General features: G+C 50.1%; 1 protein-coding gene and 1 long non-coding RNA gene across 8 annotated transcripts in view; one reads left to right on the forward strand and one right to left on the reverse strand.

The window, feature by feature from the left end:
- Positions 1-5,522: 5,522 nt before the first annotated feature.
- On the reverse strand, positions 5,523-11,905 carry LOC146207180 (uncharacterized). The gene is made up of 3 exons (XR_014708059.1): positions 11,767-11,905; positions 10,277-10,402; positions 5,523-5,696 (listed from the first exon to the last, which is right to left on the reverse strand). It is a non-coding gene; the product is annotated as an uncharacterized LOC146207180 (long non-coding RNA).
- A 7,626-nt stretch (positions 11,906-19,531) lies between these two features.
- The window catches only part of hyd (E3 ubiquitin-protein ligase hyd), a 264,107-nt gene continuing 256,511 nt past the window's right edge, over positions 19,532-27,127 (forward strand). For 3 of the 7 annotated variants that reach the window (XM_084607224.1, XM_084607031.1, XM_084607166.1), the window contains exons 1-3: positions 19,532-19,748; positions 20,770-20,893; positions 21,087-21,163. In XM_084607224.1, coding sequence (XP_084463350.1) covers positions 19,687-19,748; positions 20,770-20,893; positions 21,087-21,163 — 263 coding nt within the window. In that variant the 5' untranslated portion in view covers positions 19,532-19,686. The remainder of the gene's footprint in view (positions 19,749-20,769; positions 20,894-21,086; positions 21,164-27,127) is intronic. The other 4 variants (XM_084606954.1, XM_084607092.1, XM_084607293.1 and 1 more) reach the window with 2 other exon arrangements.

Consider the following 27,127-nt stretch of genomic DNA (forward strand, 5'->3'; position numbering starts at 1 on the left):
GCGGCCTGCACGCGGAGCCAGCCCGACGCGGGGGCGGCCATCCCTGCTTTGGCCGCTTGTCCTGCGGCATGGACCTGCTGAGGGATCAGCCGTTTCAACGGGGAAAACGGCGCCCAGGTGGAGGTCATGATTAAGGGAGGAAGGATGTGGGAATTCAACATTTCCCTCGCCCGCACGACGCGGCGAATACCCTCTCTTTCTTTCTGGGAGCCCTCAACTTTCCCCTCCTGGCCTCCTTCCTCCGATGCTGTGGCGGAGAGCGCGGGGGTGAGAGAACGGCCCCTCCTTCCCCCTCCCCTCTGATCTCAGCGGACAGCACCCATGGAGACGACGACGCCGTATAGCGCGCGGATGCTGCTATGACACCGCGAGGAAGAACATTGGGCGTTCCCAATAAAGAACTTGGCCCGCTGGCTATGTTTGCCTCGGTGTGACGTTCTTCACGGCCACTGCTGTGGTCAGAGCTAGCGGTGTGGCCTCGGTTCTCAGAGCGGAGCCGCAGCCCCGTGAGAATCCCCACAATATATATATATATATATATATATATATATATATATATATATATATATATATATATATATATATATATATATATATATATATTATGGGGGTGTTCAATTCTCGTAAGAGGAGAATGCGCCACGAGGGGACTAGACGCTACGGTCGCCTTCTAGCCCCGACGTGCCAGCCCTAGCAGACAGAGCTGTGACCCCCAACCCGCGGTGCGAGAAATCGCCACTGCGGCGGGTTCGGGCCAGAGGGGACAAACACCGAGTTGCGTACTCGAACAAGAGTTTATTGCACTGCTCGAGTACACGGCAAAGGAACAGCAATTAAGAACAACCACCGTGTAGCGAGCGAAAGCCGCGTACGGGGGTGAAATAACAACCACCTAATAGGGAAGCGCGTCAAGTAGGTGAGAGGAAGTGTCTGCTCACCTGACACAGCTTCTCGCTCACATCCCGTTGCGGTGCCTACGGTCAGTGTGCGATTCTCGGTGACGGCGGTGGTCTCCTCGGCCGAAATCATGAACCGCGCGCTGCGCGCCCATTCGCCGAAGAACCCCAGCGAGTTGCTACAGTCGCGCTCCTCGACACGGAACGGGAGAGGAGGTCTCCCGGTTACGCCGGCAGGAAAGAGGGAAGCCCGCGGCAGCGTCGCCGCAGTCCCGGGAGGCGGCGGGGGGTGGCCAGCGTGCCCTCTCCTCCGCCAACCTCTCTGCCAGCGCGCGTAATCACGCGTGTTAATTACGCGCGGGCGTTATCATGGAGGAAGGGGATTGTGAATCCCCACAATATATATATATATATATATATATATATATATATATATATATATATATATATATATATATATATATATATATATATATATATATATATATATAGTGGGAATTCAACATTTCCCTCGCCCGCACGACATGGCGAACACCCTAGCTTTCTTTATCTCAGGGAGCCCTCACTAATTCCCATAGAGTTAATACAAAGACTCTATTAGCAATTAACTCTATGCTAATTCTCCTCCTGGCCTCCTTCCCCCCGGCGCTTTGGCGGCGAGAGCGAGGGTGAGAGGACGGCCCATCCCCTCTCATCTCAGCGGACAGCATCCAGAGAGACGGCGCCGCGACGCCGTAGCGCAGGGATGCTGCAATGACACGGAGGAAGAACATTGGGCGTTCCCAATAAACACCTTGGCCCGCTGGCTGTGCCTTGTTGTGTCATTCTTCACGGCCACGGCTGTGGTCAGAGATAGCGGTGTGGCTTCGGTTCTCAGAGCAGAGCCCGAGTCCCGTGAGAACCCCCAAAAATGGCGCACCAACGTGGGGCCCCACTGGCAGTCCAGGTGGGGAGGCTAGCACACGAAGAATGGTGGAATTCCACTCAGTAAGTCGTCCGAAGTCGGCTGGGCGATCCTGGCCGGTAAGCGAAGCTTAGCCCGATGGCAGGGGCTTCCAACCGTTATTATGACTTCCTATTTCGCTATTTTCCTAGCCGCTATTTCGAGGCGATACGCCTCGAGTGAAATCGTGGATGTGGTCCGCCGAACGAGTACATAATTCTCAAGGAGATCCTGAGCTACTCGTCAAGCTACTGCCACTTGCCGACGCTACCCTTTACACCCGCTTGGGAAAGCCGGCTCGTTGGTCCAGCTCACGGTAAAGTGCCCATTTGTGCACCGCCCAGAACCGCCGATGCGGTAAGTCCGTTTTGCCCGTTGGCTCAAAACCGCGCAGTCTGTACGGCGGAGAACGCGGGTGAGAGCGTTCAAAGTTCACCGCCTCAGGAGAGTCGAGAGCCAAGTTCACTACAGCGGCGTCGCATGGATATGCGGTGAGGTCACTCGTATTCGGCAGGTCAGTTCACGAGCAGCCAGGTGCCGTTAGGAAGGGGAGTGTTAATTATGATCGCAGGTGCGATGTCACTATAGGTGCGATGGTACACCAAATTTGCGGAAGGAAGTCGCATCGGGGAACGCCCTGTTGCGGAAGCCTCCAGAGCAGGTGCATCTCGTATGAGTGCGGATGCCCACTTGAGCTTGCCTTCAGCAGTTAAGAGCTGTGAGGGGTTAGTAGGAGGGCTCATATTTTTTTATTTTGTCGTAAGAGGGTCGATAGTCTTATTGGAGAGACAGAACCCCACGACGATTCAGGCCAAATTGCGCTGTGAAGCCACTTAGTGTGGTTTCGGAGTTGAATTCACTCTAGTGTAGCTGGTATTGCGTATTGCTACACGAGTGATATCGAGTTGGAGACTTCCGGCCTGCTGGCCTATGATTAAGCTTTAACCCAGACAACCCACATACATCCCAGGGACATCCCAGGGATTCTGATTATGGGAGTTCCGGATGTCCTAGGGAAGTCCAGAAACGTAACAAAAATCCCCAAAACATCCCAAAGGAAACAAGAAGTGACTTCCTCAGGACGTCCCAAACAATACCGAGGTGGGACATGTTTGGGGTATTTTAGGAGCTTATTGGGACATTGTTTAGGAGACTTTCCTCTGGTTGTTATTCTACGCCCTGTCTTGTCGAGGCCTCGTAAGAAGCATGCAATTATATGAATCTCAGCTCATGTTGGTGTTATGAGCAGACTTAAGTTGCCATCTTTAATTTGTATTGGGGCAATTAGGGCAGGGATGATTTGGAAAGAATTGGAGGTAGATTTGAATTTCAACGAGAAAACCACTATGCTGGAGGTGACCGTTCTCAAAATTTCTAGTTATAATTATTTTGTGTTGAACTAACTATTCAAAACATATATAATAATATTTACCTAAAAAACATTTTACTTACTCGATAAACGCCCATGTGCAAAGCAATATTCGCGGGCGTTGAACACTGCATGCTGCAACCTGTACTATACACGTTTTCTGCATGTGCCTATACTGGGTGTTGCATCATATGAATAATAACCACGCAGCAAAAATCTTGCGCTTCTTGAGAAATTACACACAGAACTTACACACATATTCACTGCAAAGAACAGAGGAGTCACAATTTTGAGATCACCGCACTACTCAAGCACTTCAATATATACTCCACAACAAAGGTGTCCTGATATGTGCAAGCTATACACTGCATATAAGCAAAGCTATATCAAATTATTTCTTGGATAGTTATATATTTTATTAGCAGTACAGTTAACCAAGGTCACATATGTCACATTCTGTTAACTGAGCCTCTTCATTGCTTTGTCGACAATGAAAATAAAGCCATTAGTTAGAGCTGATTTGTGTTCTTCACAGAAGTTGGGCGCCTCGTGCTAGTTGGGCGCCACGTTTAACTATTGCAATTGTCATATGTCCTTTTTGCGAACACGATTCCCATTGAACCTTACTTCTCATATCATGGTAGGCTGCATATAATGCAGCCTATTTCGTGACCGCCTTTTATATATTTTCCAAAGGAACCAAATGCAGTTATGAGCTTACATTCGCTGTTCATATGCTCTGACAAACCGCGATGAACAATCAGTTGCAACCCCCCAAAATAGCCTCTTGGAAAAGCGCAACTAAAATTTAGTTAGCAACTGTTGAGTGTCGTAGCAGGGACGGCGCTAATTTCTAGTTATAGTGATGATGCCTTTTGTTTTTGACATTTCAGGCGAATTTGTGTGGTTTTTGTTCACTAGCTTTCGTGCGACAAGGTGCATGATCCCTTACAACTGCCGTGGAATGTTTAGCATGGTCTTATAAAAGGACAAGTAAACGGGACGTCCCACGGAGATCCTTCTTTGGAGGTTCGAACATAGCCCAGAAGGGAGCTAGCAGGGACGTCCTGCGGATTACCCTGTTAGGATGTGGGAGGTAGGGATTTAAACGGGACGTCCCTGGGAGTTGGTGTGTTGTCTGGGTTGCTACAGTACGTTAGGCAATGACGCCTCAAATGAGGACAGAAAAGGTGTTATTTGCAAAGATGTGTGCGCCGAGGTCGGAATAGAGCCACTCTGGTGAATATGCGAAATCGCATAACTACCAATGTGCACTGGCACGCCATTTCCTTAGCTCTGCGCATGAAAGCAAAGGTCGACACCAATGTCGACGACTACGCAAAGCGATTGCGCGAGATTATGGCCAATGCCAATGGGAAGGCGAACCGCAACCGCGGTAAGATCATTGCAAGTCCGATGGCTGGCTATATACGCACTCAGCGACGTGACCGCGAGTTCGCGACGAGTCGTGCGCCCAGATGGGTGAGATTGTTTCGCGGCTGCAAGCTGAAATGCCCGAGGGCGGGCGGAATCGGCGGACCCATGCCAACAGTACTTCCTTTGAAAGTAACTGTAGAAGCGGACCCTGCATGCGCATAACAGCGCGTAGGCAAGCGATCCCGAGAGCGCGGTCTCTACCCAGACGGCCATAGACGTCCGACGGTCGACCGACGGACGTCCGTTTTCGGACATCCGACGGAAGTCCGGTTATGTTCGATATACGTACAGCGGACGTCCGTCGGACTATCGTTCGTGGATCCGGATCGCGTCCCACGGACGTCCGACGGGCAGCCGGAGGCGGACATTCGGACGTTTCCCGGAACATGCTTGCAGGGCCCGCTATTGGTGTAAAAACTTGCCAATAACATTCGTGTAAAGCTCAGCAAGCATGTGCCATGGAAATTTCAGTCACATACTAGTGCTCAATGCTTATGTCGTGAGAGTAAAGCAGACAATAGAATATGCAACAGGTTCAAGTTTCCTGTTGTCTGTTTCACTTTCACACACAAAGCACTGAACAGAAGTGTGCAATTAAAACTTCCATCAAAGAGGCACATATGCTAGCTGAGCTTTACACAAATGCACCATTCCTGAAAACATGCTAAGTGCATAGGCATACCAGCATGCGAGGTTGTAAAAAAAGCTTTTTTTTGGCTTTATTGCAAAAACTGCATGCATAAATAGTCTACACTAAAAAAATATCGATGTTAAGGAATGGCATGGTAAAATGCAGGCCAACTGGAGTATTAAGAATCTACTTGAATAATTTTTTTAATTATCCTTGGCCGTGACAGCTCTTCCCTTGGGGAGGTGGTGGAGGAAAAGGTATTTATTGAAACCTAATATTTCTGAATTAGCGAGGATCGAGTTCTCTGTGGGCGGCCTCCGCAGGCCGGGATTCCAGGAGCAGTTACTATCCTGTGCATTTGCTCGATCAGCTGTTGCTGGTCTTTCAGGCCTAAGATGGAAAGAGCAGGCTGGGCTCCTCCTGCAATAGAAGGGAAAATGAAATTCAAGTTATCTGTGCTGAACTTTGATTACACATCTCCAAGGGCAACTGCCAGTTTCTCTCAATTGCTTTTTCCAGATGGCACTGTACGCATGCATCTCCATTCAGAACTGTCCCATACTATATAGAAAGGTCACATAACTGCAGCAAAACCCATGCAGAATAACAAAAGATACAAACGTAGTTTGACCAGAACCTGGCATTCAGTATTTTAATGTTTTTATGTCGTCTCTTTGAACATGCCACTCTGACCAAACATGGCATGTTATGCTTGCTGCTATGCGCTCTCAGCAATGCCCAAGACATGGAGTGCACATGCAGAGAAACTAAGCATAAAGGATGCTGTATATGAACATAAAGCACAGCCAGAGCATTGCAGTATTACACAGGTACGCATTGGCGGCAGAAACCTGCATTTTGAGCGGTTTAACAGGCAGATTTCTAAAGTCATTGTTCCTGCTCTGAAAAGAAGTGATCAATAATAACATCATTTAAAATTGTTACCTTTTTGTTCTGTAAATTGCACATTTCGCTGGTTTCCATGTACCCTCTACCGAAGACATTCCCTGGGCGTGTCGGGGGTATATCGACATCAACATCTAGGCTACAAGCGTCTCCTTAGAGCAGCTGCGACGAAGTAACTTATCTGATAACATGCAAGCTGCTGCAGCAGAATAAAGATAGACATTTGACATGTGGCTAAAGCCCAATGTGGAAGCATAGCCCGCCGCAGTGATTGCGCAGTGTTCATGCTTCTAGAAGAGTTAAAAGTAAAGTTATTTGTTTACCCACAGCGCTATATGTGACATTACAATAGCAAGGCTTATAGTTACACAAAACACAAAAAGGTGACAACCACGAGCTCCTGATGTATTACCGGCAGCATGCAGCATGGATGTTAGTTACTGAAATATGGTTGCATAATTCTGGCAACCAGCTGTGCATGTATGTCATGGATTTCTCAACTACGCACAACAAATTACAAAAAAAATAATGGTATTTATAAATGCAGCCAGCTGTTCACAAGAAACACTGTAGTTTTTTTATGGGGAAGGTAGTGGGCACCAAAGAAACTGCCCCTGTAAAGGCGCCTAATTTGCCCCTATGTAATATCGGGGACAAGTGTGTGGACTACACAAACTGCAATCAAAGCACATAACTTTCACATCGACCAGGAAACTCGGACCATACTTGTCGATGTGAAAGTTGAGCGTTAGTTCTTTCATGTGTGCAAGAGAAATAAGGTCACAATTCGTTTACATCGCGATTCTAGTCCAAAATCTCCAGACATATTGTCCAGAGACTTTCGCCCCCGCAGTATAAGCCACCACTTGGGTAAGAGATTAGTAAAAGAAGTGTATAAAAGACATTAGTGCTGTTGGACAGCCATAGCTATAAAAATGGTATTGACATTGGAGTACTGCCTTAAGGCGGGGCCTCGGGCATTACAAAAGCAAGAGTTACGCTGGTCCTCATTTGAACGAACAAAAAGAGGGGGGGGAGGAAGAAATCTACCTCAACTACATGTTTTGAGTGACACCAAGCCACAGTTAGTATTAAAGATATCACACAATTTTGTGGAAGATTTGGGAGCGCTTTGCTGCTTTCTTACAGGATTGGACAAAAGAGCTCACCATCTTCAGAAAGGCACGTTATATAGAAATGAAAATAGTGAATTTACTGCATCTCACCACAACAACTTGCACACGGAGAGGAAGATGAACTGAAAATTTTATACATGAATGTACGTATTTACAACACGTGAAACAATGACCATGATCTATGTCGAAGAGGAAAGAGATCAAAATCTAGCTCAGAACGAGTTCTCCAGGCCGCGGGGCCGTTTCATTAACTTCGGGACTCTGCCCACATTTCTCATCCCCAATGACAACGAACTCACACATGACTGGCTAACAAACATTTTGGCATGTCTTTCCACTTTCATAAGTTCTTCACCCTCTCCCTAATAGAAGCAATGCAAAAGGGACAACAAATTCGTTTTACAACAAACGGAATTTAGAGAATGGACCTCGAAATGATTGGCTCACTAGGTCACATGCCAAACTCTCTCCCCTAGGAAAAAAAAAAAGAAAAACAAAATTAGAACCCATCAAAACGGTGTCCCAAGTGCGCAACCATTGCCCAAAGCTTGCATCCTTGGCGGCTCCTTTTACAGGGCAGTTATTGCAATTATGGGCGTCCGAGTCAGCACCATTGCGGACCACATCAGAAGAGCCAACCCACATCCTCCAGCTCCGCATCATACCGTCACTGTTACACACTTGCCCTTTTTCAACGCCGCCATCTCCCACCATTGTTGACATCCAGGGTTGGAATCCTCAACGAGACCCCACTCAGCGCGCCTGCACTGAATAATTGTCACTTTTATGGGCTCCCCAACAAGGAAGACGGCCTTACACCCTTCAACCTGACAGTGTTTTTTCTTTGAACGATAAGCAGTTCTTCCAAAAGAGGTGCTCGTTTCAAAGCTGTGCTGCCTCCGGGTGATGGGTCCAGTCAGCGTACTAAGGACCCATAGTATGCTTAGTACTAAAGACCCCTTAGTTGTATACTGTTCATAAAGCTCCTTAAATAAAAATGAGCCCCCTACATGACACAGCAACGAGAACAAACTGCCTGTCCCCGCGTCTTCGAGTGCGACAGCAAAGTCCTCGGAAGAGGGGACTTCTTTCCCTCTCTGCCTACGTTTCCGTTAAGCACTGTAGCTGCTACAGCTGCCTCTCTGTGCGCGTCTCTCCGCCTCCTGTCCGAGGGCAAGTGGGAGACGGCCGCAGCTGGGCATTGAACAGGTGACCCAAAAAGAGCAGACTAATAATGGTGCCTAGCATACCCACCGGTCCCTTACAGAAATCATTAAAGAAATGAAAACAAACCATCATATAACGCTACAATGTTTCTAAGTGCAAAGTCGACAACTCCAAGTCATATAAATATATGTAAATCTCCGCACATTAACTAGACAGAAACAGTGCAGAGTGAACTAATAATTCAGTGCCTAACAACACTATTAAAAGGGGATAAAGGCCATGGGGGGCTACGATTATTAGTACCGTTTTGCCTTTAAACTACAATAACATACTTGTTGCAAGCTTAACATCAAAGATTCACACCTGTCCCACCCACAGCAATGGAACACACATCTGACTCTAGTCTGCAAAGAAAGAGCAAGCTAGACTATTACAGACGCACCCTTGGTTATTTTTCTGGCATTTCTGAGGGTGAAGAATCTGACTTGTCAGTAGCATGTATATGAATAAGAATCCTATGACAGTAAATGCATCAGATTTTCTGGAGTGGCTTTTCTTTGCTGACCACATATGAGGTGAGCTATAATTTATCCAACTTGGCCTAGGTTTATTCTATGAATAACAAAGCTATAGCAGGTACACAGTCGTCCACTCAGGCAGAACATGCGAGTGCGTGGCATGCACTTTTTGAGATGCCACTGCATCCATCGCAGCTGCACACCGTAGCGAAGAGGCAGGCAGCGTGAAGTACCAGCCTCTAGTCCCTCTACCACCACTGGGGTCCCAAACTAGGGACCCCTTGTTTTTGTCAGGACAGGCCCCCTCAGGGTCAGCTAGTGAGTAACCTCCTGTATTTGTATCTGATGGCAATGTTTTCCACCACCACCCACAATACGCAGCTGCACATCATAGCAGATGTGAAGCAACAGCTCCTGGTCCTTCTGTGCATAAGCCACTTTGCCTTGATGCATGCCTGCGCGCCATAGTAAAGAGGCAGACGACATGACGCAGCAGCTCATGGTATCTTTACACATGAGCCCCCCCCATTGTACTTCGATACGCACCATAGCAAATATACAGACTACGCCACACAGCAGCTCCTGGTCCCTCTATGCATAAGCCATTTTGCCTCAATACGCACCTGCGTACCTCAGTGAAGAGGCAGAGGTGAAGCTGCAGCTCCTGGGCTCTCCATGCACAAGCCACTTAGCATCAATGCACGGCTGTGCACTGTAGTAAAGAGGCGAAGGACGTTAAGCAGCAGCTCCTGGCCCCTCTACACATCAGCCATTTTGCCTCGATGCGCATCTGCACACCGTAACAAACAGCCAGATGTGACAAAGAAGCTCCTGGTTTCTCTACACATAAACCACTTTGCCTCAATGCACGTCTGCACACCGGAGCAAAGAGGCAGATGACGTGAAGCTGGAGCGGCTGGTCCCTCTACGCACAAGCCACTTAGCCTTGATGCATGGCTGTGACGGATGCATTGCTATTTTGCAAACTGCATGCCACACATTCCCATTCAAGCTAAGAGTGGACGACTGTGTAAACCTAAAATACTGGTTATTTACTTCAATGGACAATGACAAAAAGTAACATGGTGGACAATGTAAAAAGAATTTTCTGCATAAAGTTTGTTGAAACCAGATCTACATCCTACATGTAAACAAGCTAAAACCTTAATGTCGAAGGGATGTCCTGTGTGTTTAAAATCATCACGCTCAAACAACTTCAACACTGACAATCATGATTCAATATTAATAATATAGATAATGATACAATACTCACTTTTAGCCATACCAAAGAAATGAGAATGCAAAGGGATGTTGCTGTTTTTCCCCCGTGGATGACAGTTTTCCATGTTCAAAGTGCTGCTTCCTGTTGGCCTACGAAATCGGCTACAGCAAATGGCACCTGAAAAATTTTTGGAAGCCTCATGCTAGTCTTCAAAGAGACAAGCATTGCCATACAGAAGCAGAACACAAATACTTTTACAACACACTAAAAGCACCAACTGCGGTGCTGTTTTTAGGATGACTAGGTAGAGGTTTTGCTGTAGCAAGCCAAATGTTAGCCTTCAATAAGGACAGCATTCCCATACAGAAACAGAACACAAAAACTTTTACAACACATTAAAAGCATCAATTGCACAAATGCTCGTAAGATGACCAGGTACAGGTTTCTGCTATAGCCCACATCATGTGACCAGCGGTTATCAGAAGCCTTGTATGTGAGCATGATGCCCTAGATTCAATTTATGGCTATCACTGTATTAACAAGCATGGGCTTAAAGCTACTTTAATATGATAATCTAAGAACATGGTAAGAGCTTTCAGTGCGAGACATAAGCTCAGTATCATGCACTATAAGGTGCTGCATGGCTCTAGTGTAGCTTTGGCATTATCTCGCTGTCAATAATGCAGTGAAGTTCTGAGGAGCCTTTGAATATCTGTAAGGACAAAGCAACAACAATTTTGTTTTCATCTCACTTTTGCACAGCTCTCTTTTTCTTTTTTTTTTTGAGCCCGCGGCTTGCATGGTCTCCCAGTATGCCTGTTATGCATAAAAGAAGGCGTTGCAGGCACCAGAGCTCACAGCCCAACTCTATCGCGGCGGCGGTATGTCAAATTCGTGCCAGAACAGCGCAGAACAACGGGTCAAGAAAAAGACAAGTGCTGACTTTTTTTTTTTCTCTCATCTCCTTGTCCGGTTGTTCTGCGCGGTTCGGTCCCACATGCATAACCAACATGCGCAAGGTGCTGTCCTGGTCTGTCAAAGCTGAAGGAGAGTACTAAACCTTTAGTTATTTAGTAGCTACAGCCGTTCCTTCTAGAAACTGTAGTTGCCGTAAAGCTCGAGAGAGAAAGATCAGCGGCTGACCATTAAAAAAAAAAAAAAAAAAAAAAAAAAAGCTCGCGACGTTTTCACAAGTGTAGGCATGTCGCAGGAGTGCAAAAGTTTTCTCGTATAGTTTTTACAACTCAGCACGTTGCGCATGGTTAACAAATTAACTCCTTTAAAGCTCAGGCAGGCACTCCTTTAGCAGAGACAGAGAAGTTGCGCGGCTTACTGGCGCAGCGTCCAGTAATGCCGAGAAAGATGGCCCTCAGACTAGAGGCTGCACTTTAGTTAGTCGGCGCGGAGCCATCCTGTCAGTCTCGCCTAAAACACTCGACCGTTCGGCTGCTGTACAGAGCTGTTTCCTTACCCAAAAGCTCACCACTATCGGTGCATAGAAAAGTTCCACTAAAGAAACAAAAGTTCGGTGAAATACTTACTTTGGAATCGGCGGGTGAACAAAGTGTGCCAGCCGCACCAAGCCACAGCAAAAACAATGCTAGCAGTGCATTACAGCCGTAGGTATTTGTAACTGCGCAGAAAATGCAGAACACGGAAACGTGAAGCCATCTTTCATGACTAAACTTCAACTTGTCAGGTGGATTGGATTGGCTCATTTCAGATTTTTTTGAGGATAGGTTCGGTTTCGTTCTTTTTGAGCTTGCTGCTTGCTGCGTCTATTCAGCCACTGATTAAAATTTCACCGAAGCATCATGATAGAAAAATGTTTAATGGTCATTTAACTTTTAATCAAAAATTTTTGATGGAAGAATTCAACGATGAAACACGCGGAAAATAAAAAAAAACTGTTTAATGGAAACGCTTTCTAGCGCATCGATTCGCTCTGGCATCATATAATGCAGACTTGACGGCATTACTGATTTATACGCAGTTCAGACGAGCACGACATCTACAAACTATATCATAGCTGTGTAAAAGCAAATCCAGTGGCGGACGTACGGCGGCTGTCCGCTGGGCGAACGGATTCGACCATACGCCCCGGACGTCCGAAATCGGCCGCCGAGTTGCGGCCGAGTTCGGTTGTCCGTCGGACGTCAGTGGCCGTCTGGGTATATACGCGGGCACCGCTGCAAAACCCGAAGCCAGCGCAGTCGCTGCGACAACGGGGAAAAATGCCGCGCAGGTGCAATCGCAGCGGCTCGATCTGTAGTACCCCCTCAGCGAAATCGCTGAATCATTGTCAAATATATACTGCGCATGTGAGATCACGCGCACAGCTACTCCGTGGGCATCGCTACAAAACCCTCAGTCAGCGCGATCGCTGAAAGAAGGGGAGCGCTCCGAGCGTGGAGCTCGTCACGCACGCAGAGCAGCGCCGGCGGCGTCGGCTCGGCTGTCTGTGCAGCTTGAGCTAACGACGGACAAACGCCAGAAGCGCGAGTTCGCGCGCCAGCGGATATTAGGGGAGGCAGCCCTTTCCGCGATGTTACAGTGCGGAAGGTAGGCGAAATTGCCGAATGTCAACCGCAAGCCCAGGAGAGGTCTCCTGTGAAGTTATCCGGCACGGCACGTGTCGATACACAAGCCGACGACGTTTACGCGAGGCCTGTGCTGAGCTCGATCAGAGGGACCGAGCCCGCCGATTAGCCTTATTCACGACACCGACACTCCGGGTGCACGTACGGGCCACGCCGTTCGCGTTCAGGCGGCGAGAGAGACGAAAATGATGTTTAGACGGCGCGCGCTGTGGCTGCGCCAGCTTAAAATGGTTTTTTGAGCAGCTCGCATTCGAGCTCGACCGAATAACGAACGGGAGGACGAGGAGATACCAGTGCACTCTGACCTCTCCCGACGCCGTCTGGGATTTCCCGTACTCGAACACGCTGGTTCAACCGGAGAAGAACCCGTCCCGTGTAGATACGCAGGCCGGAGTGGTTCCGGTACGCGGAGGGACGGAGCCTGCTGCCCTGATTTACGACCTGCGGGGAGTCTGCGCGGTCGCGGTCGTAGGCGATCAGAGCACTGCTGGCGAGCCGGCGGGCCGTGACCAGATGCCGGGCCAGTGGACTTCACCCCCTCTTCATCCCCGTGACGGCAGCGGCGGAGATTTGTGCGGCTGCACGCGGAGCCAGTCTGACGCGGGGGCGGCCGTCCCTGCGGCATTGACCTGCTGAGGGATCAGCCGTGCAGCTTCAAAGGGGAAAACCGCGGCCAGGTGGAGGTGTAAAAATAATGTTGTTATCATCATGATCAGAGGTACCTTTAAGAGGTGCGCGACTCTTCTTCATTAAAAAATAAATGGTAGTACCCATCCTGGAATCTAACCTGCATCCTTTGGATCCCCAGCCGAGTTCTTCACCGCTGCGCCAAGCCGCGGGTTTTCTATAATTCGTTTATAGGAAAGGAAAGGCGCTGCATCTGTCACTCGCGGAAGGCAAGCGCCGGCCTGCGGCGTTGGAGCGCACTCGTTCCCTTGTGATCCTCATAGCTGACGCAGATGGGTGACGTCACGTCCTTGATGTAACCCGAATTGATACTTTAGAATTGCTCTTCAATCGCAATATCTGTCACTCGCGGAAACGCGCTATCATCCACACGGTAGAGGAAGGGTGTGGGAATTCAACATTTCCCTTGCCAGCACGACATGGCGAACACCCTCTCTTTCTCTCGGGGAGTCTTTCCTCTCCTGGCCTCCTTCCCCCCGGCGCTGTGGCGGAGAGGGCGGGGATGAGAGAACGGCCCCTCCTCCCTCTCCTCTCATCTCAGCGGACAGCATCCAGAGAGACCACGCCTTAGCGCGCTATGACACTGATCATCCAAGAACACTGGGCGCTCCCAATAAACAGCTTGGCCTGCTGGCTGTGCCTCGGTGTGTCGTTCTTCACGGCCGCTGTGGTCAGAGCTAGCGGTGCGGCTTCGGTTCTCAGAGCAGAGCCCGAGTCCCGTGAGAACCCCCACAAATGGCACAAGAACCGGACGCCCCGCCGCTAGCTCTGACCACAGCCGCGGCCGTGAAGAACGATCACACCGAGGCATACATAGCCTTCTGGCCAAGTTGTTTATTGGGAGTGCCCTATTCTCATCATCGGTGTCGTAGTAGCATTATAGCAGCATCCGGGCGTTGTTGTTGTTGTGGCTGTAGGAAGAAGGAAAAGAAAATCACGGGCCTGCTACTGGCTCTGTAGCTGAGCCATCTCGCTGCCTCGTGCAGACAGAAGAGACAATAGAGAGAGAGAGAGAGAGAGAGAGAAATAACATTTATTGCACCCGTCAAAAGGTTGGTGAGGATCCGAGGCGAAGCTCTGTCCCAACCATGTCCTCCCCCTCAGCCGTCGACCTGGATCCCTTGGATCTGAGCAGCGGCCAGAGCAAGACGGATGACTTCTCGTTGCCCTTTTTCGTCCTGCTTGAGAAGTAGTGCCTCCCAGGACTCATCTGTTCGGTCAGGTTCTCCAAATCTAGGACACGTCCATATCATATGGATCATGTCCGCTATGCCATCGCAACGTTTGCACCTGGGGCTAAAAAATTCCGGGTGCCACTTGCTGTAAAGCTGGGGGTTCGGGAATACTCCAGTCTGTAGCTTACGCCACATAACCTCCTCGCTTTTGGTGAGTTGCTTACACGCTTTTGGTAGTACTGATCTGCCTAATTTGTAATGATTTAGGATATCTTGGTAGGTGTTAAGGTCATCGTCGAACTGCAGGGGCTCCTCATCGCGCAAGGGGTACGGGGTTGCGCATAAGTCGTCACTGGGATCCCGGAATGTAGCTAATCCTCGGGCCAGTACGTGCGCTTTCTCGTTCCCCCTCAACCCCTGGTGCGCCGGTGTCCAAATGAGCGCGACCTGCTCTGCCGGTGGTGAACCACTGGCCAACACTCTTGCTGCTATGGCCGAAATGCGGCTCGCGTCAAAGTTTCTAATCGCTGATTTCGAGTCTGTAACTATAATTTTGACCTGTTGTTGTGTTAGAGCTAGCGCGATGGCCACCTCTTCCGCCTCCGTTGTGGTCGAATTTCTGGTGCTGCAGCATACTACCGAGCCCCCGTCTTCTCTAGTTGCTACTGAAACACGTCCCCTACCGTTCGCGCATTGTGCGGCATCTGTATATAAAACGTCCTGTCTTCCCTCAAAACGGGCTTGCAGCGCTGTTGCTATCTATCACTCCTCCGGCTCTCATGGTAAACGGGGTGCATGTTTTTGGGGAGCGGAGGTATTTTTAATTTGTCTCTAACCTGTCTAGGTACTTTTTCTGTACGTCTGGAGCATGCTTGCGGCTCATACCCCAGTTTTTCCAAAATGCTCCGACCAGTACGACTGCGCAGCAGTCTCTGGTATTGTGAAGTCCTTGCAGCTTCAATGAGCTCTTCGAGGGTATTGGAGACCCCTAGTCTCATAATCTTGTTTGTCGATGTATTGGGTGGTAAACCTGGTGCCGTTTTTATCCCTTTACGAATGAGAACGTCAAGTTTCTCCTTTTCTGCCTTGTGAAGCCGTAAATACGGCGCCACGTAGACTATCCTACTGATTATAAAAGACTGGACTAGCCTAAGGAGGTTAGCTTCTTTCATTCCCGCATGTTTGTTTGCGATCCGCTTCAGGAGTCTACAGGTTTGACTGGTGCTAGCGTCTAGCCTCTGTATCGTTTCCGAGTTCCTGCCGTTGGCCTGAATTCGTAATCCCAGAACTCTAATGGTTTCCACCGTTGGTATAACGTTACCGTTGACCCTGAGTGTTATTTTCGGGTTATCCTGCTTTATACGCCGACGATGGGGCGATCGCATTGACGTGAGAACGAGCGCTTCCGATTTCTCGGCCGAACATCTGAGCCCGATCGGTTCTAAGTATCTTTCTATAACTTCGATTGCCCGCTGGAGTGTCTGTTCAATTTCACCGTCACTGCCCCTGCACATCCACAGAGTCAGGTCATCTGCATATAATGTATGGTGTAGCCCTTGGATTTCGTCTAGTTTTGGGGGGAGACCAATCATGGCGATATTAAACAGCGTCGGGGACAACACCGATCCCTGTGGTGTGGCTTTGTTTCCCAGGCGAATACCTTCTACTGTGTGTCCCCCCATACTGATAGTTGCCGTTCTATCGCTGAGGAAGTCGCGTATGTAGTTGTACGTGCGAACTCCAACATCTAATGCACTGAAATTCTGCAGAATAGCCGAGTGCTTCACGTTGTCAAAAGCTTTTGACACGTCTAGACCAACGATCACCCTGGTGTCTACTGTTGAATTGTGTATGATCTGTTCTTTTAGCTGCAGCATGACATCGCATGCGGCCAAATGCGGTCAAAATCCTATCATGGTGTTCGGATAGATATCGTTGTCCTCCAAAAACCGGTTCAGCCGGGCCTGAACAACATGCTCCATTAGTTTCCCCACGCATGACGTGAGCGAGATCGGACGCAAGTGTTCGAAACCCGGTCGCTTCCCCGGCTTCGGGAGGAATACGAGGTTTGCGGCCTTCCATGTCGCCGGCAGCCGACCGGCCTCCCAACACTCCTGCATGAATGCTGCGAGGTGTCGGATCGACGCGTCGTCCAAGTTTCTTAGCATTCGATTGTTGACTCTGTCCGGACCTGCAGCAGTCTTTGTTCTCAGTCTATTTATTTCTGCCCGGACTTCGGCAACCGTTATCGGGCTATCTAGCTCCGGGTTTTCCTGGCCCTTGTAATCAGGCATTTGTTGACCTATACCCTCTGCACAGTTCAAATACCTGTCTCGGACTTGGGCTATGAGAGTAGCCGCGGTCCCATCAAAGGTATGTATTAGTCTGTGAATTTGCTGCCTGGCCTCCAGTTTAGATTTGTCGGGATCTAGAAGATGCCGAAGTAAGTGCCACGTACTTGCGTTCCCGATATTCCTGTCCAGTTTTTCACAAATGCTGCCCCAGTTTTGCCTCGTTAAAACAAGCGCATATTCTTCAATTTCTTTGTTAAGCACTGCCAATTCTCTGCGCAAGTTCCTATTCCCTCTTTTCTGTGTGAGTCTCGTTTCTAGATCCTTCTTCTTACGCCAGAGCCTGACCATGTGACGGTCTACTCCTTCAATGTCCTCGTCAACCTCCACCTCCTCCGTTGCTTCGTTGACCGACTGAATGACCTTTTTATTCCAATCGTCAATGTTACTTATGCCTTCCTCGTCACCTGTGCGGCCATTTCGGAAAGCCTCCCAGTTCACCAAAGAAAAGGAAGACGGGGAGAAAGACGCGCGGCGCAATAACAGCCGTCGTCCACCACCGAAGCGGTGGCGGGTGCAATGACGGCCTACAACAGATAAAAATTCGGTGGCAGGCTAGCCTACGCTGCAAGCGGTGGCGACCTACCTGCCCCAGCCCCCTCCAGCATCCGGGCGCTCCGGCGACGCGGCGTAGTCTCCGGGTGAAGCTGCTGTCCGCCTAGATGAGAGGGGGTGGAGGGCCGTTCTTTCACCCCCGCCCTCTACGCCACAGCGCCGGTGGAAGAAGGCCAAGAGGGTCCTTCTTCCTCCGGCGCTGTGGCGTAGAGGGCGGGGAAGAAGGCCAAGAGGGGGCCCCGCCGGGGTGGTGCAGTGGTAAGATGCCCGACTACTGTGCCGGAGCACCCGGGTTCGAACCCGACCTCGGCGGCTGCGTTTCGATGGAGGCGAAACGAAGAGGCGTCGTGTGCTGTGCGATGTCAGCGCACGTTAAAAATCCCCAGGTGGTCGAAATTACTCCGTAGCCCTCCACTACGGCTCCTCCTTCTCTCTATCCACTTTCACTCCCATCTTCCTCCCTTCCCTTACGGCACGGTTGCGGTGTCCACAGAAAACAAGTGAGACTGTTACCGCGCCTTTCCCTTCCTATAAATTAAATCAGGCCAAGAGGGGAAAGATGAGGTTGGTTGGTTGGGGTCTTTGGGTTATTCTCGGGGGGGGGGGGGGATACCGACACGGGCTATGCCGGCCTTAATTCGCGGCGGCACTCTTGGTGTCCGGGGGGGAAGGGGAGATGGGATGTTCCCCAACATTTCCCTCGCACGCACGACGCGGCGAATACCCTCTCTTTCTCTCTGGGAGCCCTCAACCTTCCCCTCCTGGCCTCCTTCCTCCGGTGCTGTGGCTAAGAGCGCGGGGGTGAGAGAACGGCCCCTCCTTCCCCCTCCCCTCTGATCTCAGCGGACAGCACCCGGGGAGACGACGCCGCGACGCCGTAGCGCGCGGATGCTGCTATGACACCGCGAGGAAGAACGTTGGGCGTTCCCAATAAACAACTTGGCCCGCTGGCTATGTTTGCCTCGGTGTGACGTTCTTCACGGCCACTGCTGTGGTGGGAGCTAGCGGTGTGGCCTCGGTTCTGAGAGCGGAGTCGCAGCCCCGTAGAGAATCCCCACAAAATGGCGCCCAACGTGGGGCTCCGCTCTGACCCCAAGCGCGCCTTACGTTCTGCGCATGCGCATTTCGACGCCCCAAGCTCCCTGGGGGCCCCAAAGCTTGGGGCCCCCTATTCTAAAACTCTCTATTAGGGAGTTTTAGAATAGGGGGACCCAAGGCTTGGGGCCCCCAAGGAAATAGCGTGCGGCGGCGCAACGTGCTAGCCGAGCGAGTTTTAGAATAGGGGTTTTCCCGACGCAGCCGAGCCGGGCTTGCGTTCGTCGATTGCAGCGGCAATAGTAGCACTTTTTGATGAACAAAATAGCGTTGTTGGCTCTTATATTTTTAAATGCGTTTTCTTGGTTTACCGTCGTGGCGCTGCAATCGACGAACGCAAGACCGGCTCCGCTGCGTCGGGAAAACCCCTATTCCACTCGGCTAGCACGTTGCGCTGCCGCGCGCTATTTCCTTGGGGGCCCCAAGCCTTGGGTCCCCCTATTTTAAAACTGCTAAAACTCCCTATTTATAAATGTGACACGTTTTACACAGATAGAAATGGCCGAGAGAGGCCGTTAGAAAAAAGTTAAAATATTATTATAAATGTGACACGTTTTTTCTTACGCAAGAAACAAAAACTGCATTCATTCCTGAGCGCGAATATTATGTTTACTTTTTAGTTCTTTGGAGTTCTGGCAGATCTTATTTTCTGTGCTCTAGTAATTTGCCTCACAGTTCGCCCTCATCATCGAGTTGATGCCGCTGGCAGTAGGCAGCTGCACGCGTTGTACATAGACCTTGGTACTAACGTTGGGTACTACCGTACGGGTACTCGGAAGCTTTTACGTAGTTAGCCCGGTAGCGCCGCCAAGTAGCCAAGTGGCTCAGCAGGCGAAGAAGCACCGGAAAGGGCTGGAAACGAGAGGGTTTTTAGCGTTTGTTGATTGCTCCTCTTGTGGTGAACGGCGGTTTGACTTCAGTGTCGTCGTTTGTTGATGTGCCGATTCCCGTTTGTGTCGGATGTGTAGCTTGGATAGACTCATGATACACCTGCAGTCATGTCATATTTGCATTTCCTGGCATTTCCTCTCCCGGGAAGTGAAGATCAACTGAACGAAAGGTATGTTGCGGTCTAATGCTGGCGCAGTGCACTTGGGGAAGTTAGGCTTAAAGGCTTTGCGTTTGTCGTTTCCTTAGAAATAAGCTCATGCGTTGACGGAAACAAATGTATGACAGCTTCTGTGTGGGCGATTTGGGCGTTGCCACTAGCCCAACGTTTTCATCCGCTTCGCTTACTGGCAGGTATTGCCAACGTGACTAGTGGATGTGTTCGAATCGGGAGGAGCGAACGTGCGCTCCTGTTTCAGCGGCGAGTTTATGATCTGGATCGCGTCTTGTGCCATCGTTTTTGTTTGTGCGTCACCTAGGAGGTTTCTGTACTATTAGTTGCTAGAGAGTCAAACCTCTCGATGGATAATCCGCACTAGTCTAACTGAAGCGGGGCACTATTGCGACCCGTACACACTACAGGCACGCGTGAGCGTGTTCAGTGATATAGATCGCCGTATTTTGTGGTTTTCAACCTTACATCACGCATTTCACAGCCAGTAACCTCAGCCCATAATCAGGGATAGGTGTAGTTTTCGAATATATGTATGTGTCGTACTGTGTGTACGCGTATGTTGTGCGACCTAAATCGCTGTTGCGGTTATGTAATGCTGTTCAGGTGGTGCTCTGCAGTGCACGTGATGAATAGATCTTGTCATCTTGCTGCGTGAGATCCGCAAGTAATAGAGACATCAGAAGTTATATACGTTACGTTGGAATTTCAAATTCCTAGAGGCCTCGTGATTTAGTGGTAGTCTGTGCTGCTTTGGTAATGCCGAGAGTGGCATTTCACGACGTTAGTGTTTTCATTTTGTCGCATTCCTGGTGAAGATGTTAGTCGGCTTTTCTAGAGCGCTCGCAAAGGCGCGAGCGCCGGTCCAACAACGTTACGCATTCGCCGAGGTCTCCCTTTATATGCCCAGCAGTGCACCTTTGCAGCGTTTCACAAGTCGGGTGACATCTTTACCGCATTAGCACCTTGTAAACGACTTTTGCATTGTTTGTACTGTTCAGTCATACATGATTTTTTGCAGATTAAGAGAAGTTGGTGAAAAGCTTCGCAGTGGATATTCACCTCCTGCTGTTGTTAACAACTTCAGAAATTCTAATGTTATCCAGTGTGTTGTTGGACCATCACACATAGCATTTCTTTTTGAGGTAAGACCCCTGTTGCTGCGTTTGGCAAGATTGACATACTTTTCCATTGCATGACCGAAATTGTGGTTAGGATTATAAATATTTCCATAAATTATTTGTCTTGTTGAGTAGCCTTTGCATTGTCAGGGTGGAATTTTTTTCTGTTTTTGTTGCTGCTTTAAGTATTTTATCAGTTTTGCCTGTTATATTACAGGATGGCAAAGTCTGCAGAGTTGCATTTTCTGTTCTAACAGACCGGCTGGACCTAAGTAAAAATGAAATATCAAAAGTGTAAGTAAATTGTTTTTTGTTTGCATATTTACTTGGGAAAGAGCTCTTCTGGGCCTCCTAAATAGAATTTGTGTGCAGTGTTGGAAGTTTGTCCTTCACAAGTGGGGCAGCTTGTCCACCTCAGCAAAATTTATATACTGAACTTGGATAAACCAACAGAGGCTGTGCTCTAATACAGGGTTATGGTGCAAGGTATGTTATCAACAAGGATCTCCTTGGATATCAAACGGTATGGGGCTGTGGTAGTTGCTGGACTGATTCTCAGATTAAGTGATTTGTAGTTGTCTTCATGGGAATTAGTAAAAAATTGTAAATTGTGGGATTCAGCATTTCAAAGCAACACGTGAGCTATAAGGATGTGCCAATGGAGGGCTCAAAATGCCGCCACTATGGCTGCATCTGAACCTGGGTCCTGTGGCTCAGTAGCCAAGCTTCCAAACTATTGAGCCACCATGGCGGGTTCTTATATGTAATGCCAACTATGTATGTGAACCTAATGTTATATTGGGGTTTTTCACAGCGTTGCCATTGTACTATGCTATGAAACGTTGCTGTGCTGACATTTTACTGTTGGGTGGAAAAAATATTTAATGCATGCCTGCGGTGACATTGTTTTTGTGAGGAAATGGGTGTACATATTAAGGAGCATCTGCACTAACATATTTGCTAACCAAGGTAAGCATTTAGACTTTCACATCCTTGTTATCATGTTGGAGTGTACATGTGGCTTATGAAAGGGCAGACAGTATATTGAGAGTACTTGTCAGTTCAAAAGACAAGTCGAGAACATTGAAGAATCTGACTTTTCTCAGCCCAGAAATGCATACCTGCCAAGTTTTAAGATTTTTATCGTAAAGTGCCCGATTTTCAGTGCCCACTTTTCTACGATTTTTCTCAATTTGTGCGTTGACTAAAAAAAGGTAGCAGGGTTAGACCGAGTAGACGTGCAAAAACGCGAACCCAGCTGGTTTTGTGCCGCGTGCGCCGTCTCATGGCGGGCTGTGTACTCCGCGGCTCTCTTATTTGTTTGCCACATCCCTTGTCGGTGCCTCTTCTCCAATTGGATCATGCCCGTTCAATAAAGTACGGCTACATCGTCATCGTAGTCGACTTTTCGGCTAGTCGAGGCTGTGAAGCTGTTAGTTAGGCTCACTGTGTTGGCAGCGTAGTTGCTGCGGGTGCGATTGTGAGATGTCTACAAGAAGTATTTTCAAGTGTTCATGCCCAAATATTCAAAATTTCAAACGTTTTTGTGCATACTAAAATATATCAAAAGTTGTGGCGATTCCTCTGCCCAAGGGATACGCAAGACACACACACACAGCGGGCCGTGTAAGAAACATCTTTTATCTCACAGTCGGGTGCCCATGCAGATGCGGGGGGGTCAGGGGTCGTTGCCAGGAGAGCAGTTTGGCAGCGGCCAGCGGGTCATCCAAGAGCGAAGAGGGCGAGGCGACGGCGTGCGCCTTCCTTTATAACCTTCGTGCGGGACTGGTTATCCCGGGAATGAGCGGGGAGAGGGAAAAGGGCAGTGCGCAGGGAGTGCTGGGATTTGGGGCGCAGCCTTTGAATGTGGCTGGCGCGCCGCTGCCAGTGGAGCGGGGCCCCACATCTTCCCTCCCCTCAGCGTCCGACCCGGGGTCCGGTAACAGCCGGGCCATGTCCATGTCGGAGCCCGGGTTGGCGTACAATATGGAGGCTTGTCGCCTGGCTCTGACGGGATGCCATCTCAGCTGGTGCGTATGGCGGGAGAGAAGCAGCAGGCATGGCAGGACTGTTCCGGCTGGTCCCTCTCCGGCAGCGGCCACAACCTCGGGGTCAAAGCGTAGCTGTGCTCGGCCGCGGATACGCCTGGCAGCGGCCCTGAGCTGTTACTCCACATTGCTGTCGACCCCTTTCCACGTGGCGCCATGCTGGATGCACCGGGACCCCTTTGCAGCAGGCGTTTCCGCCCCGGGCACACCTGGCTTCCTCAGGCCCGTACTCCAGGCCTGGGCAGTGGGCTCCAAAGCCAGCCTTTTTGAAGACAGCCAGCATGGCCGCGCTGGTCACGATGACAGGCCATAGACCACCACTACAAACTAGGGGGGGTGTCCCCTGTTTAAGTGGCCGCTCCTTGAACCATGCGCTGGGTGCGGTTTCCTGCCCCAGCGACGGTGTTCCTCTGGCTGCTGCAAAACCTTAGAATGCATTCTGAAAGAAGCAATGACGTTAGACAAAGTAGTGCACTACCTTGGTCTTAGGTTATAGCGTCTGTTGCGAACCGGGTTGTTACCTGTACGCCTTACTTTGCGGGAGATCGCTGCATCGCCTTGAGCTCCCACCGCTTCGCAGTTATCGTCCTTGCGAAGGTGGTAAGCTTTCAAGTCGGCGACGTGCACTGGACCGGCGGTTTCACCGCTCGTCAGCCACAGCGGGTAGGTGAGTGGCGTAGTCTGTGCCGTAACTTCGAACAGTCCAACCCACTTGTGCGCTAGCGACGTGGCAAAACCACGCGCTGCGTTACTAAGCGGGTGTGTTCTTTTCAGTACCAAGTCGCCCGTGTCGAAAACGACGTGACAACGACGTTTGTGTACTGATCCGCTTGCTCCATGCGCACGACATCGAGGTTTTCACGAGCGGCGCGCTGCGCTGCCTTAAGGCGCTCGCGGAGCTTTGCCGCATACTGCGTAAGCGGAGGGGGTGCGGGACCCGCCGCGTCAAGTAGGGCGTTCTCTAGCGGAAAAGCGATCTCTTTCCCAAAATTCAAGTAAGCAGGTGTCATACCCACCGACCTGTTCACGGTTGTTCTAGTGGCGAACGCCAGTTCAGACAGCCGTGCGTCCCAATCTCTGTGCTGCTCGGTCGTCGCGACCAGCATGCTCTTAACATTCCGATTCACTCTCTCGATTATGTTGCTCTTAGCGTGGTTGGGACTTGTTTCCCTGTGGCGAATTTGAAGCGCCCGACAGGAATCAACAAAGACTTTGCTTGTGAAATACAAAGCATTGTCTGTAATCAGGTCGGAAGGGAAATCGAAAGGAGTGAATGTCTCCAACAGTTTCTCCCAAATCCGTTCTGACATAAGCTTCCTAAGGGGGAATACCTCAACCCACTTGGAATAGTGGTCCGTTATTACCAGGATATATTGGTTTCCACGTGCGGAGCGAGGGAGGGATCCCATGATATCGCACGCAACCACTTGCCACGGATAGTTGCTAACTACCGGCTTCTTCATGCCAGCGGGCTTCCCTGCCCAAGGCTTGGCTACCTGGCAAACGGGACACGTACGGGCGTAACCCAGCACATCTTTTCTCATACCTGGCCAGGTCGCGACATGGCATAACTTTTCGTAAGTCTTACTGCCGCTGCCATGGCCTGCCAGCACTGAGTCACGGAAGTACTGGAGGAATTGTTTCCGCAACTTCTTCGGGACCACGACTCGGAAAGGGGATGCAATCGCCTCTTTCTCGTCAAGTTGGGGGATGTAGCGGGAGCAATAAGCCATTATCGCCCAGCAGATACGCGTCATACTTGCCCTCAGCATTCCCGGTGCAAGCTGCACTATTCGCAAGCTCTGTCAGCACCCGCTGGCATAGACCGTCTGCTTTCTGGGCCTCAATTAGCTCTTCCCTACTGACCGCTACTCCCCAAGACATTTCTCTCTGCCTCGCTTCTTGGCAGGCGAGTAGTCGCCACCACCAGCTGCTGCGGCTTCCCTCTCTCGCAGCACAGCGCGGTCCCTCTGTCCGCCTTCTCTCTCTTTTTAACTACGAGGGTGCGACACTCTCGTCTGCCCTCTCCTCCTCTGCAATAGCGGCGACACCGCTTTCAGCAATGCTGGACTGCGCCTCTTCTGCGCTTCCGCCAGCTTTCCACGGTGCGCGCGATAAAGCATTGGCCACCTTATTCATGCTGCCCCGGCGGTACTCAATGGCGTACGGGTAACATTGCAACGTCAGCGCCCATCTCGCGAGCCTGCCTATGGCGTTATTCAGCCTCTTTAACCACGAAAGTTCCTGGTGATCTATCTGCATGGTGAAAACTGCTCCGTCTAGGTACATGTCGAATTTTGACAATGCGTACATTATCGCCAGGCATTCCTTTTTGGTCACGAGTAATTCCGCTCCGCCAATGTGAGCGTGCGGCCAGCGAACGCGACAGAGCGGAGGTTGCCCTCGTGTTCGTGCAACAAAACAGCTCTTACACCAGCATCCCTAGCATCTGTCTGCAAGAGAAACTGCTTGTTCAGTTTGGGGAGGCGCAAACTAGCGGTATTCGCTACCGCGTGAGCCAAGGCAACAAATGCGTGTCGTTCTGTTCCTTGCCTCAGACCCACCAAGAGCCTTTCCGCAACAGCTGGTTCAATGGCCTTCCTAGCTCTGAACAACGAGGGATGAATTGCCTGTAGAAAGCAACCTTTCCCAAAAGCCTCTTGAAGCTTTTCACATCGGTTGGGCAAGGGTAGTTCAGAATTGCCTGCAGTTTATCATCGTTCGGTCTTAAAGTGCCATCATCAACCACGAAGCCCAAGAGGTTCGCTCTCTTTGATGCCAACTGCACTTTCTTTGGGTTGATCGTTAGACCCGCACGTCTCATTCTTTCAAGAACGGAATTCAGGTGAATGAGACGCTCTTCGAACCACTGTGAGAATATCACGTTGTCGAGGTATGCCATCGCATAGTTGAACCTTGCTCCGCCCAGCACAACGTCCATCAATCGCATGAACGTGCTCGGTGCATTAGACAAACCAAACGGGAGTCGAGTAAATTCGAAGAGCTTGCGGTGACAGGTGAATGCGGTTTTCTAAATGTCACCTTCTGCCACCTCAATTTGCAGGTACCCTCTGCTTGCATCCAGGACTGTGAAGAATCTTGCATTCCCTAACGCGTACATCACAGCCTCGATTGACTGGAAAGGGTACGCAACCGTAGGCGTCAGGGAGTTGAGCTTTCGATAATCAACACACAGCCTGACCGAACCATCTTTCTTTGGCGCTAGAACCACTGAGGACGCCCAGGGGCGCTGTCGAGGAGCTGTCTTCTATGCGTGCTTAACGGCCGCGGGTTACACCTGAAAGGGCGTGCATCACCCGTGCATCAGGAGAGCAGCTCGGCAGGGCCAGCGGGTCATCTAAAGGCCCAACTCCAACGACATATCCTGGGCGTCGGCGCTCAGCGTCGGCGCTGTTGGCGTATGCAGAAACAGGTTTGAGCATGCGCACGGTACGAGACGCCAGCAAACGTGAGCGGAGCGCCGAGATCTGTCCGCGCTAGATTTCGGCGTCAGCGTTCACACAGGCGCCGAGCTGCTCAACCGCGTAGGTCTCTCATTGGCGCACGTCTAGGCGCCGTACACCAATGAGAGGACAGGTTGGCTGCGACCTCTGAATTTTGAATTTTCTCTCGCGCCGAGTCTTCGCGTGCTTTTTCTTTTTACTTTTTTTTTGTCATCGCTTTGCATCGTCGCACGTGGCCGTGATGGCAAAACCCTTCGCCGCCCATCGGTTGATCTCAGCTGTGGAGGAACAAAACTCAAAAGACTCGTCTCAGCTACGGTCGCGGAAAACGGGACAAATTGATGTTGCATCGATGGCGTTGCAGACTGTATTGAAAAGCCGAGAAAAATGTGGAAAATGTATACGTTTATTTGTGCAGAAGTAGAAAGTGTAAACTGTAATTAAGTTCCATGTCTAAATTACATCTCTTAACGCTTTAAAAGGCAGAAATTATTGAGTGAATATTAAAACTGCAACAACGCACCAGCGCGAATACAAGCGTCAGCAGTGAGCGTCAACTGCGCCAGCGCCGAGTCCCATGGAGATGCGCACCGCTTGTGACGCCCACTGTGGCACGGCGCTGACAGCGCCGACGCTGAGCGCCGACGCCTAGGATATGTCGTTGGAGTTGGGCCTTAAGAGCGAAAAGGGCGAGGTAACGGCGTGTGCCTTCCTTTATAACCCTCACGCTGGACCGGTTATCCTGG

The sequence above is a fragment of the Amblyomma maculatum genome, chromosome 1 (assembly GCF_055883805.1).
Source record: "Amblyomma maculatum isolate TAMU_Amacu chromosome 1, ASM5588380v1, whole genome shotgun sequence".
NCBI lineage: Eukaryota > Metazoa > Arthropoda > Arachnida > Ixodida > Ixodidae > Amblyomma > Amblyomma maculatum.